Source organism: Anomalospiza imberbis, chromosome 6 (assembly GCF_031753505.1).
Source record: "Anomalospiza imberbis isolate Cuckoo-Finch-1a 21T00152 chromosome 6, ASM3175350v1, whole genome shotgun sequence".
In the NCBI taxonomy this organism is placed as follows: domain Eukaryota; kingdom Metazoa; phylum Chordata; class Aves; order Passeriformes; family Viduidae; genus Anomalospiza; species Anomalospiza imberbis.
Genome location: NC_089686.1, coordinates 49,363,641 through 49,386,155, shown reverse-complemented (window position 1 = coordinate 49,386,155; position 22,515 = coordinate 49,363,641). Strand labels below are relative to the sequence as shown.

Here is a 22,515-nt window from a genome sequence, read left to right as displayed (position 1 = left end):
TCCTTTGGGTTTTCAGAGCCAGAAAAATTCAAACCTCTGTGTAGGCAGAAAGTCTTACCTGTACAAACTGAGGGAGGAAATCTGTTAACTCATCATCACTCAATGTCTCTAACCAGTTCACAGCTGTATTTCGTACTTCCTGATCAGCAAACCTAGAAAGTCACCACAAATCCACATCAAGTTTTCTCTGTTCATACAGGATTTATTTCTTATTCTTTTTTTGAGATCAGCTAGATAGAACAGCAACCATATAAAGTCTTTAAAAGCTCAATAAGGGACCTACAAGGCCCTTCATCACATAAAATGCAACCGCATGTGTATGTTTAGGACATGCACACTCAAAACCTCTCAAAACTCTGGCTGTATAAACTCCTGTCCTGCTGCATGTTAAACTTCAGAAGCCTAACCACAGTTGCTGTGCTTTCACTACATGACTTGGTTAAGCCTACATCAATAAAGTAAGCATGAGGTTTTTTAAAATTTTAAAAACATTTAACTTTTTCCACAAGAAATTCGGCAGTATTTTCCCACAGAACACCATTCCAGGATCTTCTACCAAAGAAGAGTCATTTAATACTGAACAAAACACAGGAGAGTCTATTTGCAGTTTTCTTACTTTGAATCAAGTAGTTCCAGTGCAGCTAAGGGTGATAAAGGAGGCCAGCTCTGAAGTAACGAATATATTTCTGGGAGACTTGCCCAGTCCCAGTGAGGGGCACTAACCAGTATTTTTGGTAGGCTATTAGGATGGCTATGACAATAATGTCTCTTCTCCCACAGAAATTCTTTATCTTCTTTCGACAGCCTGCAGACAAGAGCATTTCAGTTTATAATGCACATGACAAACCATCACCTGAATAGCCCCAGTGCCACTGATTGTTGTATTCAGACAGACAATTTAACACATAGAATGGAATGACATTGAAATTACTCTTTCCTCCACAAAACTCAAAACAAGAAGCCAAATAAAGCCTCAAACATTAAGGAAACATTTGTTCAAATTTATAATTTGGGCAGGACAAAATTAAGTTTTAGTATAATCTGAAATAAACCAAAAACATCAATGTTTGTTTGGTGCAGATGAGTAGGAAAGGCTGCCAGAAAAGCTCCCATGCCACATGAACAGCCACTGCTGGAACTCCCTGCAACTGAGAACCTGAGCCAAGCAGGAACAGGTGACTATAATAGGCAGGCAAAGGGGCAGCAGCCTTGTAGCAAGAAACTAATAGCACCAGCCAAAGAAAACAGAAGGAAATTCATTAAGTCAGTACCATGATTTGACATGCTTAATTCAATCTCTTGTTTAAGTCTCTACAGGTCTTCAAGATACATTTAAAAAAATTTAGAGAAACTTAAGAATATATAAGCATTCCATGCCCTAGCTACAAATTGTCACATGCAAAAAGAGCTCAGCTGGAGGAGACAGACGTACCCAATGGTGCTATCCTTGGAGAGAATGGCAAGGAGACGTTCTCTCAATGGTTTTTCTAATGTTTCTACAGAATGATGCACAGTAGTCTTTGCAGCTCGAGGAATTTTATATTCAGTATCAAAAGCATGGGATGGGAAGTCAATCTGAAAAAAAAAAAAAAAAAAAGAAAAAAGATGACGCAAGTCCTTAAGTAGAGAAAGCTCACCCTTCCAGCAATCTCAGATGTTTGAGTATCTGAACTCTTTAGTTCTACAAGTGCAACAGTCCCCAGATACTGTTTGCTGAGTATTTTTTTCCATCTCAATTCTTCTACATGACTACAGCTCCTAAATGTACAGCTGTGTTATTGCACAATGCAGTGGCTGGAGCACTCCTCAGAAGAGAAGTGAGAATGCTTAGAGCAAAGATAATCACAGAGCTGTTCAAACCCACACCAGTGGTTTCCACCCAGCCACCCACTCAGGCCATGTTTTGGGACTGCTGAGCTATGCCTAGTAAGGCACCTTCTCTTTGGAGAGAAAATTGAATTGAGAAAGAGAGGTGCTTATGTTCTGTAAAGGAGCTGGAATTGCTACTGCTTGTGTCCAGACAACTCCCATCTCAGCACACATTTCTAAGGACTGCTTTGAAAAACATTCTCTCCCAGTACTGACAGCATGTCATGCCAAAGCACTTCTGATTTCTCTTACTTTCAGACAGTTATTCAATAACAGATTTGTAGGCACTTCCAGGAGCTTCCCATTCTTTGCCCTTACAGTTTAGTAATCACTATTCTATAATGACTTTCAAATATTACTTAGCAGTACTTTCCCTCTCCCCAAAACATTCACCTAATATGACTTACAAATCACAACATTCAAACAAAGCACAGAGTAAAACAGAACTATGTATAACCTGCAATACTATTCTTTCCATATTTCCTTTTTTACTGGCCATCCCTGACACATGATGTGGATGTGACGAGGTCCACAGTTGCAACAGTTTCGTCCCACAAGTTAACAATCTGAGAAAAGAGCATGTACAGTTATTAGTATCACAGTCTGATTACTTCACCAAGATATTAGTTGTCAAATTTACTGATTTTCACTGGCTGTTGTCTGTTCTTTAAGTGCTTTAAAGGGATGCATACAATTTTAGGTGGAAAAGGCAAAGGAAAAACTCCAGTGTTGATTTAGTTGACACAGATAAATTAGGTGCTCCCTGTTCTTTAAATCAGAAAAGGAATACTTTTGCCTCTGAGAAAAAAACTGACACACACACACACACACACTCTTCTTAGCTTCTAGAAAAAAGGCCCAGGCATATGAATCTTACAGGTATCACCATTTGCTTGGAGTTCTCACATTACCAGATTCTGTAAGGGCATATCAAATGACATTTGCATTTGCCAGTGTATTCCCAACATTAATACCATTTCCAGCTGTAGTAGGGCACAACTGAAGACACTTCATAAATCAATTAAATGCTGAATGTTAGGTAAAGAAAACTTCCATCAGTCTTTTGAAAGCCTTAAGTGTATTTTGAAAGACATTTTAGGGTTTTTAAGTATTTAAAATAAAGAACAGGTTGTTATATGTAAATATTGATTAACTAGGAGCTTGTCATGCCAATAAAGATTACCAAATCCTGCCACTAAAGCACAGTCGAACAGCTTATTCTTTTTATAATTCTCCATTTAATACAGTTGCCACAGCCTTCTGTCTCATCCACAAGTAATGATGACTTAAGCCACTCTACATGCACTTCAGCAGAAGGAATTTTAACTTGGTCAGGGATTCCCTTCCAGAACACATACATGACCAGTTTTGTTCTCCCTGTATTTCAGTTAGCTTCAAGTTGTAGCTCCTGCCTGCCATTGATGCTATTTTCAACTGTAACTGGAGTATTGGACTAGCAGCTTTCATTACCTAGGTCTGGATTTAATTTATGAGGACTGCAAGTGGGTTAGACCACTAAGCATCTCTACAGCTCCTACATACAGGCCACTCAGCAAGCTCTGGCACAGCACACACCATTGCAGTACTCTGCATGAACAGAAAACACAATTTTTGCCCCAAACTAACTCCTGTAAGAACACCATGAAGACAAGATAAATTTGCAATTCAAATCAAAAACTGTATTTTCAAATACTGTGAAATGTGGTATTTAGATAGGAGACTGAAATGCAGCATTTAAACAGAAGGTTGAAATAAGCATCATTTATGAAAAGAAATCCAGGCTTTGGTGGAGACTGAAAGCAGCTACAGGCCACCTTTGCAATGCAGGAAATCCTAAACTCTGTGACACCCTCAAGCTGTTGGAATCATCACCAGACAAAAGAGAAAGCAGAACAAGTGAAATCAAATCCACAACCAGAGGATGCAAAGCACACGAAACAGCCACGAGCAACACATAGCAGTAACGATCCAGGAAAGATCTGGCTGCCTTTCTGCAGCCTTGCTGGACAAGTTAAACTCCCAGTAAGACCTAGAAGTCAGCAGCACACATAAATAGGAAACCTGAAGCACGAATGCAATGTTTCACAGTGGTGTGATCGCTTCTGCACCATGATGTCTCATTTGAGCACTGTGGGTCAAGCCTACTGGTTAATGTCTCACTGAGTAGCTGCCCCAGCGGTAAGTGTTTTGGAATTAGCTTCGTAATCAAACTTTGAGAACAAAGCAACTTGAACCAATCCAGAAACACTCAGCTTAGGGAACTTACAGCAGGCTTTTCATTCTTAGTGAAAAAAATGTAACAGCATCCAGCAGCTGTATTTGAAGGAAAGCCAGTTCACACCAGAAATATGCCTCAAGTTTAACACACTGGCTAATTATCCCTTTATTTTAATTGTTTTAAATAAACCCAGCTCTAAATCAAAAGGAGTAATTTTAGAATATTCTGGGGTATAATAATTCAAACAATACTCAACTTTCTCCAGCAGTGAAGTTTTTTCAGCCAGTTAGATGGAAATCCTACAACACAAGACCACATTTTGTCCTCTATTTAATGAAATGTATTTTTTCTATATCAGTATAGTTTACAGTTCTTACCTTTATCATGGCCTACTATATTCAGTATCAGAGAGGCAATTTCTACAGTTATGCATGTGGAGGAAGCTCTACGCAGAGCAAATCATATTGATAATCTTACCCATATTTTGGATACTTACCGTCTAAAATCAAATAGAGGTAGAGAAACCTGACCCAAATTTTCTGGGCCCTTTCTCTGCTTATTTGAGTCAGGAGAACTCCCACTACTTTGATTCAGGATTCCAAACAAAGTCAGACGCAAGACTGATTCCAAAGGCAACTGTGAAATCTGGATGGGGAAAATTATTCTATAAAATAGAAGTATTAAAAATAAGTCAATTAGAAAAAAGGCAGCAGTTAGTAAGTTACAGGCTTATCCATATAATCCATTTATGCATCTTGCCTTCAAAAAGACAATTAACATTGAAGAACAAGTGTTAAATATCCATGCAATCATATTTCACTCTACTTTATCTCCCACACCAATGGTTTGTAAAACCTGCTAAATTACACTTCTGCACTATACTGAGATTTGGAACAACCCTTTTAATCTCTGTCTATTAAATCACATTCCTTACACAGAAATGACTGTCCAGCATAACCAGTTTTCCCACTCCACTCACTAGGAAGGGCACACAGAATGTTCCATGTTAGCCACCTCCTAATTTTTCAGATTGAAAGGGTCAGCTGACAATAGTTTCCTATCCAAATGAAAGAATCTATTAAGAACTCCTGGAAGTTAAATTCTAAATGGTACAAAAGCAGCTGAGGAGTATACACTTCATTGAGCTATTCAAGCTTCCGCTTTTTTTTACACTGTTTATACTGCCTAAAAATGTTCTTTTAGCTTGATTTCTCTTTAAAAAATGGCAAATGCACTATAAGGCACTACACTGTTGTCAGCAGCTTTTAAGCAATCTAGCAGACCTTTCACTGTAATGCACTAGTACTTGCCAGCAAAAGATCTAACAATTAATCCCATGCATCACCAGAAAAAAAAAGGTAGCTGGAGTACTCTCTGAAGGCAGGTGTTCTAGAAACTCTCATTGCTGATCTGAAATAATTTATTCACCACAAACTTTCAGGGTATTCCTTCGGGTCTATCTCTGACCTTTAAAAACAGTCAGGAGTATAGATATGGGGCACCATGGAGCTCACACGATGCTTCAGCTATAACAGGCTGCCTGACAACTCAAGTGGCAGAGATTAAGCTGTGCACAGATAATGAAAAATGTTCCCCTTTCAGTCAGCAGATACCACCTGCCATAATCTCCCTAACTTTTCTCTGTATGCTCTTCCCTTCTATCCTCTGCATTTGGAATAAAAACTGATTCAACATTAATGTTTGTAAAAGTGAGACACTGCTTTTCCTCTCCATCTACGTAAATTTAGCAGTACATACAAGCAAGCTTTATTCTTTAATCCTTCTTACAGCAGCACAAGCCATTCCCATTGCAAGGAATGTTATGACCTTCCCAACTCCCTGTAATCTTATGCTATAAACACATTAGCACAGGGCACTTGTCCAGCATTTCTATTCCCCCTTTTACAATGAGTACTGAAATACCATTTGGAAAAATATTTCTGATTTTGATCAGTAAACTGTTCTTTGGATGCTTGAAATGGAATTAGAACCAAGAGTTGCTTGAATGACTGAATTCAGAAGCTAGCTAAAAAAAACATTTTATTGAGTTTTAGCAGACTAAAGTAACTTACAGTTCATCCCATTTAATCAAGTAGAAGAAGTTCTTGTATGTGCCAACCTTCTTGGACTGAACAGGTTTGAAGAGATCTTTTCCATTATGAGTCAGAGAACAAATCAAGTAGTATTTTTCATAACTGGACAAGGAAAAAAAGTTGAACATAAAAAATTTAAATAAAAATATTTAAAATATATATATATATAAAAGGAGGAATTTTAGAATAAATCACTTACTTTGACACCCAACCAGAAGAAATTCCATGAGCAGCAAATATTGTGAATTGGAGATGTTCTGTGGCAGTCCAAGCTTCCTTGGTACTCTTACTGTCTTCTGGAGAAATTGCTGCTGAACTGCTACAGGAATTTGTGTGGAGCTGCAGAAGGGCCTCAACTGCTCTTGTTAACTGGTCTATACTCACTTTCAGAGGGTTTTCAGGCTTCAGTGAACCTAAATGATAATTTATTTTTAATGCATTTCTTTCTAAATTAGCCACTTCAGAACAGTTTTTAAATAAAAATTGAAGAACTTTACTCACCAGAGGGGCTCTTGCTATTGTCATCACCACATTTTAAGGATACCTACAGAAAGTCAGAGGAAATTTCAATACTGAAAATCTACATGCATTTTCCATGGCTATTAAGTATCTTCTACAGAAATTATGAACTATGTGAATGAGGCTCATTTTAAGTTTATGTAACACATCTTTTCACTCAAAGTTCCTCAAGAGTTAACAGCATCACAATTTCCATATGATGTAGCAACTATTCACCAAGTTCAAAGCTCATTTTTTGTCAAGTCAACTGCTTTGACATTCTTTATATGAAGCCCAGGAAGACACAGTACGTTGGAATATTGCTCAGGATAATCTAACTTCTCTAGGTAGAGATAAAACTTGCTCAGGGCTGTTCTGGATGAAAACAGAGATCATTAGCTTTTTGACCAGTAATTTAAATCTAAACAGCTATAAACAGCATTTTGTTTTGTTTTGTTTGTGGAATTTGGTAAGGTTCCTTTTGCTGGCAGAGTTATAAATTTACTGAATAAAAAAATATTAAACAACTGAGAAAATGAACAGTAAGGACTGTTACTTTGTACTATATTTGTTTGCTTCTGGGTCTGCTAAAATGGAAGTCTCAACATGGTGCAACATCACAGCAATGTCTAGTCTCAACAGAGACAATGTTGGAACCAAGAGGTGACAAACAAATCTTGGGAATTTACTCCCTTCTAATCAGGAAGGGTTTCATGCCAAATTCAAGTCCTGATAAAACTAAGCTTGTGGTTTAAAATCAAAGCCCAGTGAATTGGTAACTTCCTAAGAAGTTTGCGACAAGTGCAGAAGAATGAAAGCTCTCGTTACACTTTCAGTGTACTAATTGAGCATCTTCAACTTAAAGTTTGAATATCAAGATATTTCACATTCTTACAAAAACATGGTCACTTCGTCCAGCCAGAAAGAATTACTTAAAAAAAAAAAAAAAAAAACAAAAAAACCACCAAACAATATCTTACAAAATGTTACAATGCAAGTCTCCAATATTTACAGCATTTTTGTTTCTGAAAGCAGTCCTACATGTCTTCATACACATTATTGTGTAAGCCAATATCCATCATAAAATAATCACAGGGTTTTATTAATAAAATCCCACCTTTTTCAAATTCTGCTGGAGCAATGTTATTTTTGGGAGCTATTTGTACACTGTAATCTAATTATTTCTACAGCTTTCTCCTATCAAAAAGTAAACATTGAAAAAAATATTTATATGCTGTATTTCACTATGTTGTCTTAATGTCTTCTGCACTTCCCTGTACAATTTTAACTCTTGTGACAACTGTATTTATCTGTCTTCTGCTCAGTATTACAAATACATCACTGAACTGATAAAGCCAAAAGCAAATAGAGCATCATGTGAGTTGCCACTCTAATAAGGCAGCAGGACAACCGAAATAGCATGATAAGATTATTCAGCTTTTTTATTTGCACACTTCTCTACTTAATGATTGTTTTTGGTAACATGACTTGAGACCATCCTGCTCAAGTGAACCATTCATTATAAGGCAGCTGCATCATGAAATTCTGTGCTGTTTGGGAGATTTTGGGTTTGTCCTTATGCTCAGGAATGCAGAAGCATGAACAGTTAAGAGTTTTAAGATGCTATTGCTAGTCACAAACACTACTGGGAAAATACGTGATGTCAATTCCTCCTTTAAAGCATAACTGCATTAATTTTAGACAGCATAAGTGCCTGTCAGTTCCCCTCAGTCAGATTTAGTGGCATCTGCTGTGACACAAGTTTCTACTTACAGAACCAGAAAACAGTACTTTAAAACTAGTTTTTAAACAGTCACTATTTAGAAAAGGAAAATATTCCCAAAGCAAGTGATTAATGCATTAACAGCAAGGAGATGTCAAAATAAATGGAAGCTGTCAAGTAAAATAAATAAATAATAAAACCCAACAAAAAAATCCCAACAGAACCCTGACAAAACTGTTGCCAGTATTTCCAGCTACTAAAGACTGAAATAAAATTTATCAGTTAAAACATGCAATTTATAGAGTGAAAGTTTACCTCAGCATTTTTAATCCTCGGGAGATTAACAGCCCTCTTGAGCTTCTTCACTGATTCTGTTATTGCAGGAGTCTCTACACAATCCAGTGTAGAACAGATTTTTCTGACAGTCTTAATTACATGATCTACTGCTTTATGCTGGTTCTAATAAGGAATGTATGAGAGAACAGATTGATCTGATCACAATTGTGAAAACCAGTATTGCTTTAATGTTTTTTAATGAATTGCCAAGAAAATGTCACTATTAGATGCACATCTCCTTTACATTAAACTGTGGTCTAATGATTGGAATAAAGAAAAACCTCAATACTGAGAACTTCCTTATGAACGCCAAAAACAGTAGTAGAGATCCTAGAATGGGGTGCCAGGAAACATTAAGAGGTTCCCAACCATTTTTCTATTAACCTGTTGGCAAACAATTATTTTCTAATGAGATACTAAGTTCAATTTCGCTCATGGCCTAAAAAGTAAGTGCAGTTCAAGAAGAATATTCAGTGAGTGTGAGGAAGCAATGCTAAAGAAGCAGTGGTTCAATTTCAGGTTTAAATTACACTGACACTTCTACTACTTACACTACAGTACTGCTTGCATGATGGAACTAATCTTTTTTACTTTAATTTACTTTTGTAAGCTACTTAAGACAAAGCTCAGCTGTTCCTAATGTTCTCTTCCCTCTACTCTTCCAACAGAAGAAAAGCCACTCAAGTGAAATCTGAATTATCCTAGGGGGCATCCTGGGGTTTGTTTTTTAATGTAAGGGAAGTCTTCACCCAGTTTTAAAGAACACATGTGGAAAATTAAGATATTTGCTTCAAAATAAGTTTACTTTTTAAAGGTTTAATGTATAGGTTTCTTTCACAATAACTTCTGAGTACTTACAACTAAATAAGAGGAATAATTATTGCAATATTCTCTCACTAAGATGTAAATTGATTCCCAACCACCACTCTCCCAGACATATACTCTTCGTCTTCCTACAAATGGATAGCAAAGAAGCCATTTGAATCAGAAGGTTTTTAAACTGAGACTTATCTGGCAACAATTAACTATTCTGGTAAGAAAATAATCACGGAAATCAGAAGATGCTGTAAATATTTAAGCCAATCTTCCAAAGCTAACAAATTGAAAGTAACAGCTTCTTTGAGACATGGAAAGAGACATTTCCACTGCTATTTTCCTCACAGGCTCTCAAATCTCAATAAAAAGACAATTGATAACTTTCAAAGTGTTCAACAATGTGAAATCAAAGCCTAAGTACAAATTATTTATGGATTACCCTTCTTCACTTGGATTAGCCATCTTCAACTACTGAATATGTAAAGGAATTCACTTCATGAAGTAAAAAAATTCAGATGTAGAACTGCCGCTATTTGGATCTAATCATCACCACCGACAAACTACATCCCCCAACCTCAAAAAGCTCAATTTCCAACAAGCTCAACAAAGGCTAGAACACAAATCTGAATTGAGATGTTTTGCTTTCCTCATCTCAGCCTGTGAAATCACAGCTCAACAAAGAAGCTGAAGCAGCTGCAAGAGCAAAGCAACAACACCATCACCATAGCAGGGAGCAGTAAAGCTCGTTCTTCTACAAAAAGGTTGTGTTCAAATCTACCCTTGAGAACGTGGTGAATCACCACCAAGGGAATTAAAAAATATTAAGGGAGTATGGAAATAGCAGACAGCAACTTGTTCAGACCTGCATTCCTGGATAGCCAAACAAACACAGTGGAAATGAAAAGTATTGCAATTAACTAATTCATGTCGAGACTAGTTAAGAAAAACAGTTATCTAAGGTTTAAGCATTTAAGACTCCAAATTACATTACTATCACCAGTTAAAAGCAGCTTCTCCTTTGAGAAATGAGTAAGGCAGGTTATATCCATAAGCTTTTGCAGATGGGATATTACTCTAAACTATTCAACATCCAAGCTGCTTTAAGCTACCTGTCATACACTGAAACAGAATTTTTTGACAGGGTATTTTAAATTAATTGAATAATGCAGAGTAAACATTATTATGCTTTTGTAGAACTTATTTGTATGTTCCAAACAGGCTTCAGTTCTAACTCCCATTGTACACAACTATTCCTACTCTCTATTATGCAGAATTTTTTCTGCTAGTAAATGCATCCTTCATGGCTGTCAACAACAGTCATAGTCAGAAATCAGATCTCTTCCCTATTCTCCTGAATTAACCTCTTCCAGCATGTTTGAGGAAGAGGTTATTTTGCACCCCAGGACTCGGAAGATACATTTCTAGTTGTGATGACCAGGTAATAACTGGCTTGCAAGAAAATCCAGGAAGAACAGAAATCTAAATACCCATGATTATAATTTCACATTTGAAAGTTTGCTCAGATTCTCAGCTTCCCTGAGAAAACCTGCAAGTCTTTTTGCCAGCTACCTTACCAGTGACTTTGGCCATGCTACTTTTGGTTCAGCAATAAACCTTACCTCATTCTTAAGGGCTATGTTAACTTGCTTGTGATACACCTCAAGAAGCTCTTCAATGGAAGACCTGCAAGAAATAAAAGCTCTTGAACACAAGAACAGAACAGAACCTTGGTCAGGAATTCAGCAGTGATCAGCACTTGATTATTAAAATAACCATAAAACATTACCTTATGATAGGTTCTCTGAAAGGCTTTTCTACTTTGTAGAGGTGTTTGGTTAGATGTACAGGTGTCCTGTCATCATCTTCCTGCAATAAAATATTAGGTACTAAGTCCAGCTCTCACTTTTCTATAACATGCATAACATTTTAGAAGATGAATTACTAACACCTGGGGTGTTGAAGGGGCAAGATATAAGGGGATCTCTTCAGAGGTGAAAAGAAACAACTACTTAATAGCCTGTGAAATGTGTACACATGGAGACAGAGGGAAGAAACAGCCATCAAGTGCCCAACTACGCAGATACCAGATACTCCTTCCTTCTTCCTTGATGGTCCAATACATATTTAACTAAACTCAAAAACTGTTCCCAACTTTTATTTAACTCTGAAATTTGTTCCTTCTTTTTCAAGCCTCAAGTTTAGTCCAACTGCTAGCATACCTTTTCCAGGTATAAAATACTTGGTTCTAGTAAGAGGCATTATCCATATTTATGTAATTTGCTTTGTGAAAATTCAGTTAGGTGTTTCACTTTCTCGCAGGATAAGAGGATAGCATTCCCAACAGCAGGCGGGCATGCTAATCTGTCAATCACACAAGGAGGTCACAGCCTGGGCCCAGCACTCTCCTGCAGACCAGGAGCACTCACTGTCCGTGCCAGGTCGTTGCACATCCCGCTGTGGGTCAGGAGCTGCAGGCTGATGTCCGTGTCCCACTTCCGGCAGTTCTGGATGTACTCGTGACTTCCTATGCAGTGCTTGCTGAGAAACAAAAGCAAGCACAGTCACAACCAAAGCAGTGCTTGCCCAAGAACTTACACCAAATACTCCAGGCAACCTGTTGCCATGAAGTAAGGAAATGGCGAATCAACCTCCACGCCATCCTTGATCTGATTTTTACTTCTGCACAAGTTTTTATACACTATTGCAGACACCTGTACTTGTGCTAAAGCTCTTAACCACAGTGGTTAACACTGAAACCAAACATTCTAACCCAGAATGGGTCTTTTTAAACCTTTGGTTTTGGAAAAAAAATTACAACAAAAAACCAAACCAAAAATCAAACCAAGAAACAAACAAAACCCTGCAAACCACAACTCCCCCAGTTTATTAGAAAATAGTTGATCTTTATTTTTTTTCAGTTTCTGAGATTTGAAGAGTGGTCAAAGATTACAACACAGAAATGCTCTAGAAAACATGCATCTACATTAGAACAGAGTTGATGACAACCTACTTTGCTATATCCCAGAGCAATTCCAAAAACTTCTGATCTTTGTGCAAAGAGTGATTCCCTTACATTTTTAAGGTCTCTTTCACACATTTAATCACTAGAGATACACTTTCCAGTAACTGTGTCATGAAAAAGCATGAAATTAAGTATTAATGAAAAAGAGTTTGCTTACTTCTGCAGAACTTCTTCTTGGCCACAGACTTTCAGGATATAGCTGCCAATGTCCACTTCATTCAAGTCATCATGCACCCAGCAAAGTGCCTGCATTATTATAAGCTCAACAGGGGAACTCACTGTTTAAAGAAATTATATCTAAAAGTTAAACACGAATCTATAGCGTGTGATATTAAATACTGTTCACTCACAAATTGTAGCTATTTAATGAAATTGATTTTTATACTTGTAGAGAAGACTTTTACGTTCCTATTATCACCTAAATTTCATCATTTGAGATCTTCACTTTTCTCTCACAAAGAAAGGTATCTCATGAAATTCGACTGCCATTATAAAAAGCCCAAAAAAATCTTTAAAAATTAGGATACAGTGTATTCACTTAGCCAGAAGTACAAACACAGTCTGCAGGACTAAAGATATCCTTTTTTTTTTTTTTGGAAATTTCATTAAAAATTTGCCCTATTTAACAAAGACTTCAAATAGGTAAGTGATCCCAGAGGCACTTTCAGTTTAAAAAACACTATCTGAAGAGTTGGAGATTGAACTCTTCTATGTGTTTGGCTTTTGAGGAACTAAATATCAGCTGCAGCTGAGGTAAATCCTACTGAAAGTCCTTTTCCCCTTTTTTCTTTCCACTTGTCCAGGTAAGTTTGTACTTAGTACAGAGCAGATCTCATTAAGCATCACCAAGCCTTTGCAAAATGCAACTCTTAGCTAGCAGTATTTTTGTATCAGGCTCCAAATGCTTTTTGGAAAATAGTCTCTCTTCCATCCAGTATCTACAGAGCAAAAAAAAAATAATCCCAGTCAAACCCAAATTCAATTCCCCCACAGCCACCAGCTGTCATTGTCTAAAAATACAGATAAGTTTGAATGACACAAATGTTTAAATACAAAATGCTCTCTAGCCCTCCCTAATCCAATGATAGTTTCCAATTATCTCCCTCAAATCATTTGCAAATAATATCAAAGTGCCTCAAAATTTTGTAAAAAAGATGCTTTATAAAAGTAATTTTATATTTTGTCAGTACCTTCAGAGAGGGGTTTTTTTCCCCACTCCAGGGACCTTCCTGATTTTCTCTTTTTTTTTTTTTTTTTTTTTTTTTTTTAAAAGAAAGAAATATTACTACTGTGGTATATACACAGAGGTAATGCCACAATATTTTCCACAAGATAACACATGTGCTTCACCTCATTAACAAATGATTAATTATTACAAGCACAGATGTATACAAGCACATGTGAAGAATGACTGTGTGAAATTCAAGAACAGGGAATGATGGGATGTATGAATTCAGAAACACTTTAAGTCAATAAGACTGTTTAACTTATTATTGGGTGAAATGGCTGTACTACCTTCAGCACAGAATATACGTGGCAGGTGATAAAGAAAAAAGCTGCAGTGATATTTCATGCAGGGGTAGTTTCTGTGCTGTAGCCACAGGCTGCCCTGCCAAAGGTCAGCCAGCCCTGCAAAGCCCTGTGAAGACTACAAAGATGTTACCACCTTTCCCCTGCCCTACATCTTATTCAAAGACATTAATTTCTTGCTGACACACAATGTTTGCTCAGACAGAGCAAACTTCCATGCAAAGTCTAATAAATGAATGCAAAATTAATCCAAGAAAGCTCTAAAGTTCATCCATTTTCCTCCTGGGTCCTTTCTACAAACAGTTGTCAGAGCACTGAGAGGCTGCAGCTCCTTCTGAGCAAGACTGAAAACCACACTGAAGTAAAGCAGCTCTAGCATCAGGATGCCAAGGTATGCAACAATCTGATCAAGAAGAGAAAGAATTAAAGGTAGAGAAAAAACTTTCAATACTTCCATTACAAGTCACATACACACCTTTCACCAGCTATGGAAGACAAGTAGTTTTAACTAAAAGTAGTTTCAGTGTCAGAAAAAAGGAAGTGAGTAGAAAGTGCAAAGAAGAAAGTAGAATGCAAAACACATTCCAAGCTAGTCACAAAAAATACTAGAAATAAAGGGCTGAAGCCCTAGCGTTTTAGCTCCCCTACCAAAGCCTTCTGTAGGAAAGGATTAAGCCAGTAATATTAGCAAAGTGTAGTCTTAAGGATTAAGTGCAGAAACCCCTTCTAGGCTATATTTGCAATCCACCTCATTTCTTAACAAAAAGATTATTAAGTGACCACAGAATAAATGTAAGGTCCAGCAAATTAATATAGAATGAAAAGACATTCACAGAGATGCACAGAGAGCTTGTTTTTCCAATAGAGCAGCAAGTTCATGTGAGCAATAAAATAACTCCAGATCTTTTGAGAACAACCAGCTCTGAAGCATCTACACTGTCAGAGGTTGAGATCTAAATGATAACCCTCAAAAGTGATAAGAGACTACAGAAGTATAGAGGCAAAAAAGTTTATTACCAGTGACTTTATCAGCCAGAACTGCCAGAAGTTGACAGCAGGCAGTTACAAATACAACCACTGTGCAGTCAAGACTGCACAGAGAACATGAATTTATGTAGTACAGCCAGGCAAACCTCAAAGGTCCACCCCAAATCAATATCCTGGTTACCCACAAAACTGGGACAGCCAGTTGTGGCACATCCAACAGTATTATTGTAGTGTTTGTGTTCATAAGCATGTATTGCAGGCAAGTAATATATAGTTTTAGTGTTTATTCCTATTCTCCAGCAGCAGTTTGCCTGAATTTTTAGATAGCCTACAAAAATTTATTTTAAAATATGTTATACTGTTGAAATTAACAATTAAACATTAAAAATCTCAGTCCTGGTGTCATTATCCCCTCAATAACTATGAAGTAAAAAGTCTTGAAAAACTGTTTTATTCTATCCAGCTATGGACAGAATAGTGCTTCTGGTTTATGGGACTTTCCTTTTTTACAGTCAATATTTCAGTTTGTCAGCTTCTAAATATTTTCTGATGGAGGCACTGACCCAGAACTAGTCCTTTCCTCAGTTACCACTTCCACATTTCCCACAAACAACTCAAGCCCCTGAGACCCAGGGATTACAAAAACTGAAATTCTCCTGGGCTGAGTGTACAGTCTTTCACAAGCAAACTCCAACTCAAGAAGCAGGAACATACCATCACATGTGAAAGTTACTGGTTGCTGGAATTCTTCGATTTCTATTGAAACTTTGATACTGGCACTCTCCCCACTTATGTTTCTTTGCAGCATGATTGGACTCAGCACAAAACCTGGGTTTGTTTGCTGATCAGTATAAGGAAACTTGGTCCTCAGTCTGGAAGAAGAGAAGGTTTATGAAACATTGCAATGGAGAAGTCCAAGACTAAAGCAAAATAACATGGTAATAACCACAAGGCAGAACAGTAAAGACTACCTTTGGCTCTCTACCTAAACCGCATGTGCAAAGCACCATTTAATTTTTCTACTCTCAACAGAACATTGCCCACAATAATTATACAACTAGTAGTTAGACAGGAAAAAAACCTTAAGTGTATAATTAGGCAGGTTTTCCACATAGCTTAAAATATTTAATAGGTCAATTCTTACAGGACATATCCAACTTCTGCAGAAGTTAAGCTCTAAAAAAAAAACCCAAAAAAATCAACAAGCCTTTTCACATGTTTCAACTTTTAGAAGTCTAATCTGAACTTAGATACCGTGCAGAAGGTAACTATTCCAAGCTATGGAAGTTGAGGAAGAGGCCTTAATTGAGGCAAAGGCTTTTATTAAGGAAACAAGCAGTACAGAACTGTTTACCTACAAGTGAATAAAGCATACTTGGAAAGCTGCTTTTAATCTTCTGCTATTTAACATGGATAAAATAATTTAGCCTTAAACTTCTGCCAATATTAAAGTAATATTATAGGAGATTAAGAACAAAACTATTCTCTAAGGATCATTTATTTCATCGTCTTGATTCTGGACAACAGCAAGATCCTCCAGCAAGAGTTGTCCAGTTGAAAGTCCATCAGTATTTTAAACACTGGGTCTTTAAAGAAAGGGTAACAATTAGATTTAACCAGAAAGTGTTGCAACAAGCCTATCCTATGTGAGCTTTGTCCTAATCATCATCAGTAAGTTTTCCATATATAAGAATTTTCATTGTTTTTGTGGAGTTTCCTTTTTATTTCACAACATTTCTGCTTTAAGAAAAAAAAAATAGATGCTATCATTGAGATTCAAAGATCTCTATTTCCTCCATTATTCTTGAATTTTGATCTCAAAAGGAAAAAAGGCAAGAGTAGTTTGTCTTCTCTAAGAAGAACACAAAAAATAATCTCATTAAATTGTGGCAGTAAGAAGAAAATCCCATACATTCTTTAAGAAATTTCACTTGATCTTTAGGGAGCAAAGCAGAGACAAGTTTAAAGGCTTTATGCTACAGAATTCCATCTGTGGAAGCAATAAAAATAAAAGCATTTAAAGGTTGGAAATACACGGAGTGATAGGACTTTGTGAGGTGTCTCAGCTAACAAGAAAAAAAAAAAGACTTCAAACTCTTTCAACAGAAATTGTAATAAAAAACCAATGAGACAAAGAAAAATACGTTGAGGATAAAAAAATTATCATAAAAACAAGGAAAAGTGAAATCCACAGGACAAAAATAAGAAAGAGGATATATGATAATAAAATAATCTTAGTACTGAAGATCTTAACAATTCTGTTGCATTCTTGAAAAAAAAATATATAAACCAGGACAAAACCAGGAAAAACTGAGATAAGAAAAGGAAAAAGGATACATACTGAAATTTGTCCCATCAAGCAAAAAAAAAATATAAAGACTGTTCCTGTCAAGCTAACTGAAAATGAATCATTTAGCTTTTTTTTTTTTGCTTCTGAAAGTTAATTCATATTCAGCCATTTCTTACTTTGTAACTGCTTCAGAAAAAGCTGACAGTTCTTGATTCTGCCCTTCAATTGCTTGGAGAAGCACGTTTTCTGTCAGTGTGCCAGTGGTCCCATTGTCTTTCTGCAACTCAAAGATAATACAGGACTTAAATAGCTGCAAACATATTCCTAAACCAGAAAAGCCACATGCAGCTGGCAGATTTTCATGAGTCTAAGGTTTACTGTTAGTTTTATGTCTACTTCTATATGGAGATAACCATGTATCACTACTAACCTGAAAAGCATAGATTCACTGGAGCAGTGACTCCTTGGCAGCAGGTCATTTATTTGCCAGCATCAGTTATTATCAATATTATCAGTTAATATTAAGATGCAAGCAGTTCCTGAGCTCTCAGCAGTGACCTGTTGTATTTGGATTTGGCTAAATTCAGCTGAACCACAGATAGAAAAAAATTGTATTTTTTTCTCCAGTTCTGCAATTCAAATTCAGTGTAGTTCCAGAAAGAACCACTACATACCACTGGTGCCCATGATTATCTCTTCCTACAAAGCAGGAAAATACAAGCTGAACACTGGAAGGAAATAGCATTCAGAACATGAAACTTACAACTAGCCCCATGGAATCAACTTACCAGTATTTTAATTCCTTATGCCAAATGCTCCCATCACCTCCCAAAACTGTAAACCACAATCTTTAAAGTATCCAATTCAAAGAACAACTGCTAAAAGACAGCTGTAGTTTCAAACAGCAAAATCGAATAAACTTAAAAAACCAACAAAATCAAAATGATAAACACAGAACTGCAGCAGATTTTAAATCCATATCTGTATTCTGATCCAATTCATAACACATCCATGCAAATGCTGGAGTGAGCAAAAAGCAGAGGAAAGTTGGAATAACCGGTGGAACTCAGTTCTCCATAGTATAATAGCCACCACTAGCCTTGAAGGATTCGTGAAGCTCCTGCCAGATCCTCCCTGGAATAAGTTACATGACCAGTTACATGTTTCATCCAAAGATTTTACAATGCTTATAGAAACCCTTAATCCAACCACAAGGCCAGGAACAAAGCAGACTGCACTACAGTTTTTCTGAAAAGCACCACAATTTATTCATATTTGAAGCAGCAATTAACTACTTCACAATTATGTGGGTTATTTATTATTAGCCAAAGTAGTAATCTAATTTCATTAGAGTGTATCAGACAATATAGTTAAATTAGCCTCTCAGAAAAGGGGTCAAATCTGAGAGCCACATACTGTCAGGTCTTTTTCTTTAAGCACTTTTTTCCCTTCAAATTAACTTCTTTAAGCAGTACAGCATAAACTTGGAAGAGATACAACCTATAATTGCCACTTGAATTGCACTTAAACTTAATTATTTCAACTAAAATACTGGTTGCATGAACACTGATCAGTCAAAAGGACAAATTCTGTGTAATTGGGGATTAGCCATACCACAGGAGACAATTAGAACAGGAAGCTGTAAAGCCACAAAACTTGAAATGAGCTGCAGGAGCACGCATAGTATCTTAAATTTAAATAGGTTCTTCTACTGTAACATCCTAGACAAGTTCTATCACATAAAAATACTGGGCAACCTCACAAGACCTGCTAACCTGTGCAACTGTATCTAGTAAGCACACACGCTAAGCAATTGCAGAACACCACCACCAAAAATCACAAGGAAGGAGGCAGGGAACATACCCAGGGAAAGGCAAGCACTTCTGATGAAAGGTAATCACCTGCTGGTTGGCACTCAACACAAAACTCAGTCACTGCAAATCAAGAAGCTGCCTCTACAAATGTTAAATTCTATTTAAAAACTCTTTAAGGAATGCTAAAAATAAGTACACAAAGCACTACGCAACCACAGGATAAAAGCATTAAACAAGGGGCCTACTTCAAAAAAAGTCACACCAGTAATGAAACAACACTTTGTGCCACTATGTGACACTTTTGAACTCCTTACAGAAAAATTTGAAGGTTATTCTACTGTTAAATTCAAAGTTTGGGGAACTAACAAGGCATGTCAACACATGCAAGCTTAGCCAGGGTAAATAATAAATTCTAATCTAATGAGCAAAGAAAAAAGATTTGGTTATCCATGGTTCACCTCAGGGCCACACTTGGTTAATGAGAGAAACCTCATGTTATTACAAATATGTCATGATGGGAAAGACCTCCTGGTGGAAAATTAAGAACAAACACCTACTTATTTGTAGCTGAACTTCAATATTAATTTTTGATTACTTTTGTGAAAATAATGTCAGGACAATAAACTCTGAAGAACGAAGAATTCTATTTAAACCCACTGGACTCAGACGGATTTTGAGCAACAAGTAGAATTTTCATTTAACTTCCACTTGGGTCAATCTAGGAGGTGCAAAAGCTATCAGTCAAACAGGAAATAACTTGAAAATAAGGACATCAAGCCAAATGAGATAAATCATGTCAGCACAGGCTGCAAAAATAGAAGTGCTCTGTAAATACAATTAATCTGAACAATGACAAACAAACCCAAACCCCAATAAATTTAACAAAAGTCAAGTTAAATAGAAATTCCATGAGTATACAAAGTCACAATACTCAGAAACTCTGTGGAAAGCAAGAGAAAACAACACATAAAAGAGGACAAAATGATGCTTTATGCTTCTGCTTTAAGAAATGAGTGACAAACACTGAAATATTTAAAGGGGAATACTAAATGTATAGTTACTTCAAATATTTACATAAAATAGGCAATAATAAGAATAGATACAAATAGATACTTCACCAAAACAAAGCAATCTATTGATTCAGGGATTAAACAGATAGGTAGTCATAAGCTTTGACAGAATCAAAATACTAATATTTTTTTCTAAAGGGGCAGTGAGACTGAGTTTTTCAGGAAGGGTTGGGGGGGAATGAACCCAACTTGTTAAGATGCAAGACTTAAAAGTATACTTTGAAGAACATATAAACCCAGGGTAAATTGGGTAAAATACAAGAGAAGTGCCAAAAAATAGAGGCTACATAGCTCAGCTTCCTATTATACTGAGTGGAAAATTATTTAAACTAGAAAATAAAGTAGAGGCATGGGACAGGCAAAAGAGGGACTATCCAGGTTATATTTCAAGGATATCCAATTGAAACATTCATCTTTAAATCTATTTATTTTCTTCTTTAATAACTCGGCAGAAACAATCCTGCTAACTCACAGTCTTGTATCATCACCTACCTCCATAACACAGGCTAGAACTGGAGTGTGCTACCAAAACAAGTCTGGAGGAGCACAAGTGGAAAGTAGATCTCAAACCTTCAGTTGGGCATTCACTGCAGAAGTCTGCTACAAATTAAGAACTTGTTTGAAAAAGATGGTGACTTAATAAAAATTAATTGCCTACAGAATTGATGTTGTGATGCTATCTCAAATGAATCAAATGCAATAAAAGAGTACCAAGCAGGATGGCCCTGCTTGTAGTGAGGGTTTATTCGTGCTGATGTACAAGGCATGTGGTACACTGTGCTCTCACACAGAGAGCTAAATTTCTCATAAGTCATCTTCAAAAAAATAAAAAAGGAAAGAGAAGCTCTCACACAGAGCTTGCAGTGAAAGCTGACAGAAAGTCACCATCTCTTGTAACATGCTGAAGTAAATATCAAAATGATTCTTTCATCTTAAGTACCTGCTGTTCCATCCTGAAAGAAGAACATTACCTAAGAGCTAGTTACAAATGCGTTCTGCTGAAAATCAGATGACTGCTGAGGAGGAGCTGGAACAGCCTTTAAATCAAAAGTGGCGGAAAGAAAAGACCACACGTGAAGGCAGAGCTTGAACTTAATTTATGAATAAGTAATCAGTACATGACATGCAAATAGCAGGAGACTGGACCTTATCAACAGGAAAGACCCTTTGAAATCCTACATTCTTGAAAAAACCTGGAATGCATAAAGCCAGATTTGATTCAGCAACAGTCAAACATTACTTCCTACAGACACCACCTGAGAAGCACTGATCCAGTGTAGCCCAGTTATTAGTCAGGAATTAATTACAGCCAACCAAGCACCTCTGAAAAACTGACAAACACATCACCAGGTGACACAGCAATCTGAGAAGCAAACTGCTGTACAGCCCAAATTTACATGCCTCTCCAAATACTAGGAAATAACAGAGCTAATGTATCACAGCTCAACAGCAAGGGGGAAAAAAAAGTTAAGTCAGACCCAAGATCTGTACACATGACACAAAACCAGAGATAAATGGATTTTTTGGGTTTCAGGGTGATTTTTATTCCTTCTCCACTGGCCTTCTATTGAACTTTTGCCAGAATACTGACACCTAACCCAGAAAAAACAGAAATCCTTCCAATGAGGGGCCAAAAATTTCACTTCAATGGAAATTCAGACAGCCTTTTAGGCCACAGTCTAGTAAATATTCCTATTTCTGAGAAAAAAAACACCCTCCAGTTTGGGGGTAGGGAGGGAAGATATAAGGAATTATTTGGAAAATATCCTTGAGTGATAGCAGTTGGGTTTTTAAGGCATGTCCTAGCCTATTAAAAACACCTAGAAAGACAACACCTAAGATTTAAAATATCTGTAAACCAAAGTCTCCAAAGCAAACAAACTGTTTACTTCCCATTCTCTAACCAGCTCCTACAAATACAATTTTTTTGGCCATTATCACCCTTGCCAGGGTGCTGGCTTTTCCACTGAAAACTTCTCCACTTCTCTTTTAGTCTTTGTACTCCTCCAAAAAACCCCAAATCCCAGAAGTATTCATATCCACTTTCTAGTGAGCTGACTAATATTTTAAAACACAATGTGGGTTTTTTTTTTTTTTTGGGTTTTTTTTTTGGGTTTTTGTTTTTTGTGTGGTGGAATTATCACAGAATTAAAAATATAGGAAAAGTTAAATAACCTACACTTCTTTTACTGGACTTGGGAAAATGTAGGATGCCCTAATGGGGCATAATTAAGCAGGTGAGACTGTGA

The 22,515-nt window shown here is 36.8% G+C and overlaps 1 protein-coding gene across 2 annotated transcripts in view; it reads right to left on the bottom strand.

Annotated features, from left to right (window-relative positions):
* The window catches only part of PIK3C2A (phosphatidylinositol-4-phosphate 3-kinase catalytic subunit type 2 alpha), a 51,432-nt gene that overhangs the window by 14,896 nt on the left and 14,021 nt on the right, over positions 1 to 22,515 (bottom strand). The window contains exons 3-17 of one of the 2 annotated variants that reach the window (XM_068194068.1): positions 17,559 to 17,665; positions 15,807 to 15,964; positions 12,733 to 12,853; positions 11,980 to 12,091; positions 11,340 to 11,419; positions 11,173 to 11,236; positions 8,717 to 8,860; positions 6,682 to 6,724; positions 6,380 to 6,593; positions 6,160 to 6,282; positions 4,584 to 4,751; positions 2,327 to 2,435; positions 1,433 to 1,575; positions 617 to 805; positions 59 to 152 (exon numbers count right to left, since the gene is read on the bottom strand). In XM_068194068.1, coding sequence (XP_068050169.1) covers positions 59 to 152; positions 617 to 805; positions 1,433 to 1,575; positions 2,327 to 2,435; positions 4,584 to 4,751; positions 6,160 to 6,282; positions 6,380 to 6,593; positions 6,682 to 6,724; positions 8,717 to 8,860; positions 11,173 to 11,236; positions 11,340 to 11,419; positions 11,980 to 12,091; positions 12,733 to 12,853; positions 15,807 to 15,964; positions 17,559 to 17,665 — 1,869 coding nt within the window. The remainder of the gene's footprint in view (positions 1 to 58; positions 153 to 616; positions 806 to 1,432; positions 1,576 to 2,326; positions 2,436 to 4,583; positions 4,752 to 6,159; positions 6,283 to 6,379; positions 6,594 to 6,681; positions 6,725 to 8,716; positions 8,861 to 11,172; positions 11,237 to 11,339; positions 11,420 to 11,979; positions 12,092 to 12,732; positions 12,854 to 15,806; positions 15,965 to 17,558; positions 17,666 to 22,515) is intronic. The other variant, XM_068194069.1, reaches the window with a different exon arrangement.